A 4,898-nucleotide genomic window follows, 5' to 3' on the forward strand; every position below is an offset into this window, starting at 1 on the left:
CAATTGGACTTAGATGGAGCTTATGGAGATATTTGTATTCTCCTAAATGTTGTCACCTTTCACTTTATCTTTATCCATAGATTGAGATAAGGAAGATTTAAAACCTCCTCCAATTGATCACTCAATTGGGTTTTTTTCACAATACCATCTTTCACTTTAGTTTTACCCATAGATTTAGATAAGGAATATAGAACTTGGAAAGGAAACAAAAAAATTAAGTACCTTTTGAAATGGTTAACCATATTAAATTGTATTTGGTATTTAATATAGCATTGATTCTTTAAGGCATGATATAATTTATGTTTCTCATTGTATTTAGCTTGACCTTAATGGTCCTTACGAACCTCCTTCTCTTTCTCCCCTTAAAGAGGACTCTATGGAGTATAAAGAAAGCACATTTTGAAACCCACTCAAATTTTATCCATCATTTTTTATCAATCTTAGACAAAAAATATAAAAGAATTTTTTTGGTCCTTCCATATGCACATGTAACTTTCTAAGTGGTAGATGGCCTAATTGCATCAAACCAAGTTTAAAGAAACTTATCATTAAGAAAGCCCAGTATTTTTCTAGTGAAAACCTCCACAATTAGACACGTGAAAACATATGATAATAGAAGAGACCTTGAAATTTAGGGAATATAATTGCGTAAGAGTTTAGGACTTTTAAAATGGATTAAGTACCTCATCCATAAGCAAGATTTCAAAATTAGACGAGATTTAGAACATTTTCATGAAGAACAATTGATATCTTATCAAATTAGGTAATTAATCAATTAAAAATGTCACTCTTAGTTTTTATTTCCTTTAGAACTAATTACAACTTAAAAAAGAGAAGGAATTAAAGAGATGTACAATGTCTATAGGTTAGGATACTCTCCTATAACAAGGTTACAAAAAGTCAAACTACCTATTCATGGTTTTGAAATATTCTTTTTGGATGAAGGTGATGTTGGTAAATAGAATTAGTTGAAGGGACCTTCCATTGAAGACTTATTGTACATCTATATGAGTAATGGGGCGTTGTAAATAGGCTAAAAACCTTTGATTAAGATTAAGTTTTATTTGGATCTTTTCTTTCATATTTTGTCTTGTATTATGGAATTCAATTTTTTGAACAATCTCACAAATTATGATATTCATTTTGTTTATTTTAATGAGAGATATGTAATGGATCTCGACCTCTTTGGTGCTAATCTAATAAAAACAACCCTTCAAATATTTTTAAATACTACTACTTCTAAACTAGAGATGGAACTAATGTAAGTAGTAGTGAATCCTACCTTGTGAATGAAATAAATGAAGGTAATGCAATGTTAAATTCAATGATAAAACGAATCAATAACCATTGAATAGACCAAACCTATAGAAATTACCCTCGAAAATTACAAACCCAACATAAGTTCAAAGGTTTATAATTGATTAAGAGGCTATAATTTTCATCCCAACGTAGGCCATATCTAGAATACTTAGCCTGAATAAGTTAATGAAATGCGGCATCGACTTATTCATCCAGTTCACCGGCCCGAATCCTCCACGAAAGACAAGATTGAGAACGGAACAATGAGAAAAGAATAACAAAATACTTTAGCAAATTATTCGTGCTGCAGACGACCAGAATCTCCATGAAAAGGTGAGAGCATTCCCCACCATCCAAATACGAGTAATATAATCTTGTTTTTTCCTATTTATGGAGAATTCTTCAATGTAAATTGCCTTGGAAATTACGTGCTGACTTTAATTGCTTTGATTACATAGTTTGGTTTTGTTTGAGATAGATTTGTATCTGACATCAAGTGTCAAGAATGAATTGGAGGGTTCTGATTATCGGTCTGTGGGAAACGGCAAAGGACATAGTTTGTCAGAAAATTGTGAGAAGGCATCTGCCTTCAAATCCTCTTCTTCCTGATCTCACTGGTCTGAACTCCATTGTCACTGGGGCTACCAGCGGGATTGGTCTCCGCATAGCAAGGTGGGCATTTTTATAGGTAGTTGTTTTTAAATTTGATGTTATATTAAATTGTGTATAAGTTTTGGTGTGCGTGATCTTTTGTGATAATAGATCATAGAATGTAATCTAAAATGCTGATACAAGACAACTTGATTTATTACTTGTTGATATGTTTCTTTAGATAATCTGAGACTCGTTTTTAAGGAGTTTACACAATCAATAATAATAACAGGTTTCTTGTAGATCATTGTCTTTCTGAATTAGATTTTATTCCATGGCTCTCATCAGTAACCTTCTCTAATCATGAGAACGGAACACACAATTTAACCGGAAGACAACAATTATCTGAATCCATAGAATATTGAATGCATTTGTTGTGATGACAATGATTTATTTATTTATTTGTTGGTTTCGTTTCAGAGAGCTTGCAAAAGCGGGTGCTAATGTTTTTATGGCATGCCGTAATACAAAAGCTGCTCTGCAGCTAGCCCAAGAATGGAGAAAACAGGCTTGTGGGAAGCCCATGTCTATAAAAGTACTGGAAACTGCGCTTTTTCAAGTATATTACATATTATTTTGCCCTTTTAGAACTAGGAGAATATTTTACTGATATGACAAAATGGACATAAAACAGATAATGGAGTTGGATCTGCTGTCCTTAGCTTCAGTAAAAGCTTTTGCTGCCACTTGGGAATCTACTGGATGCTCAATTCATATTCTTATCAACAATGCGGGAATCCTTCGATTGGGAGCTTTGTTTTCCTTGTATGAATGCTCATAAGTTACATAGCGAGTTCATGGAAAGTAAGTATTAATAATTTCTCAGTTTCGTAATCAGAACCAGAAAAGATGTCCAAGGATGGCTTTGAGGAACACATACAAGTAAATCATCTTGCACCCGCACTTCTTACACTCCTACTGCTTCCTTTTCTACTCAGAGGAGCCCCTTCAAGGATTATAAATGTCAACTCTGTGGTAACTAGGCTCAAATTTGTTTATTTATAGAAAATAGATATATGATCTACTTGTTCCGAAATTTATCTTTACAAGCCTGTATTTTTTAATAACAAATACAGGCTCACCATGCCGCTGTGATGGATTCCAAATATCTGAGTGCAGGTTTTAGACTGAAAAGTTATAGCAGTTTAATGGCTTATGCTTCAAGCAAGCTTTCTCAGTTAGAACATTTTGGTCAATAATATAAATGCAATTTCCTTTGCTTATATGTTAAAAACATACCTTTCAATACAAGAGATTTATTATTTGAAAGTCATCGTCAGTCTTTAATTACGCTAATCAACAAAGAACCCATTACAATTGAAATGATTTACAAGGAACCCATATGACAATCTTAAATGTTTCTTGCAGTTGATGTTCCTAGACATTTTGTCTAGAAAGATACCACCAAATGCACAGCTAGGAGTAATCGCTGTTCATCCAGGAATCGTGAGCACAGGCCTGACGGTATGAATATATATTTTATCTTGTATTAGAGTATAATTTCCTTGTTCTAATTGTAAGCCATCGAATGTATATTTACTTAAAACGTTCCTGGTTTCCCAGAGGAGTTATGAAGCCCGTTGGAGCAGCAGATTGTTTTGGAAATTCGATGAAGCACAAGGTATCATACTAACACTGAAGTATTCTCTTAGATATCTCCAAAGGTCTTCTTTTCGAGAAATTTTAATGCGAATTTCATCAACTAAATTTACCTACAAAATCCAACACTTGAGATCATTGTGCATTGTGTATTTGAATAGGTGCAAGAAGTGTTCTATTCTGTGCAACAGATTCAGAGTTTGAACAACTTGTCAGCAAACGCAAAAATGGACAGAAAGATGGATGTGTTTATTACAGTTACAATTGCAAACCAGCAGCAGTTTCAGCACAAGCTGCAGATCTCAATAACTCATTCCGAGTTTGGAATAGAACGCTTCAACTATTGGGCCTTTCGAATGAATATATTGAGAGAAGTATAGATCAAATTAATCCAACAGTACAATGTACCGCCAATAACGGATGGCAAAAAAAATGATCTGCTTTCTGCAAAATAAGTCATTTGTTACTGTTGCAAACTTATAATGTAAGGCTTCAATTCATAGGCCATCAAATTATTCTCATTATAGTTGGTTGAAATAAAATATAAATTGTAGGAGGATAATTATGTGAAAAATTAAAACTATTGCAGTCACTGATTATTAATTTCTTATTGTAAATGATTATTAAATTGCTAAAAATAAATTCCCAACTAATATCAAAAAATAACTCAACTGCAACTTCACAAATACAAAAAGAAATTCACAACACAATGAACACAATATTTTCGGACAAATTGTCCTTGGAAAAACTCTTAAGGGAAAACCAGTTCTACAGATGAGGAATTGTATTAAACTTTAGCAAATCAAGAGATACAAAATTCCTTGCCTCTCACTGGTAGAACTTCAGCAACCTCCTAATTTCTCCCACTGATATTCCCCACTGCTATCCCCGCGCTAACACTGTGCCCTTGCTAACACTACAAGACAATTTGCTATCATTGCAAAATGCTTCTACAAAAACTTGTCTTTTCAAATGACCCAATGACCCCTTTTTATACTACTTTTTTTGGAAAACCAACGGTCAAGATTAAATCAAACGAATGGCTAAGATTAAGACAACTCAACAGCCAATAATAGAATTGGTTGCAAGGTGTCGTAAAAGGAATCACTAAAATTAGTAACTACCCATAACTAATGCTGCTATACATAGATAAGGATGAACAACTGTCCAAGCTACCCATAAATACCACTACTATTTCTGGGTCAGAAATAACAGCTGTCCAACTAACAATAATTAACACTCCCTCTTAGTGAGGAAGTTGTTCTGCATGACACCTATCTTATCTCTGAAGAAGATAAATTTGGCCTTCCCTAAAGCCTTTTTCAGAATGTCTGCTACCTTCTCTTCTA

The 4,898-nt window shown here is 33.6% G+C and overlaps 1 protein-coding gene across 1 annotated transcript; it reads left to right on the forward strand.

The window, feature by feature from the left end:
- Positions 1-1,804: 1,804 nt before the first annotated feature.
- On the forward strand, positions 1,805-3,985 carry LOC149566460 (dehydrogenase/reductase SDR family member FEY-like). Its single transcript, XM_089816483.1, has 8 exons — positions 1,805-1,971; positions 2,371-2,479; positions 2,576-2,700; positions 2,787-2,925; positions 3,027-3,127; positions 3,345-3,414; positions 3,514-3,571; positions 3,711-3,985. The coding sequence occupies exons 1-8, from the start codon at positions 1,805-1,807 to the stop codon at positions 3,983-3,985; spliced, it is 1,044 nt and encodes a 347-aa protein (XP_089672609.1).
- Positions 3,986-4,898: the final 913 nt, after the last annotated feature.

This window comes from Cupressus sempervirens, chromosome 3 (assembly GCF_028749045.1).
Source record: "Cupressus sempervirens isolate cs-2001-9-10 chromosome 3, ASM2874904v1, whole genome shotgun sequence".
NCBI lineage: Eukaryota > Viridiplantae > Streptophyta > Pinopsida > Cupressales > Cupressaceae > Cupressus > Cupressus sempervirens.

What these genes read in the sequence shown, in the direction of transcription:
- LOC149566460 (XM_089816483.1), top strand. Translation starts at nt 1,805, where the DNA reads ATGAATTGGAGGGTTCTGATTATCGGTCTGTGGGAAACGGCAAAGGAC. An exon ending in ATTGGTCTCCGCATAGCAAG is followed by an intron (nt 1,972 to 2,370) that starts GTGGGCATTTTT and finishes GTTTCGTTTCAG; the next exon opens with AGAGCTTGCAAAAGCGGGTG. An exon ending in TTATAAATGTCAACTCTGTG is followed by an intron (nt 2,926 to 3,026) that starts GTAACTAGGCTC and finishes TAACAAATACAG; the next exon opens with GCTCACCATGCCGCTGTGAT.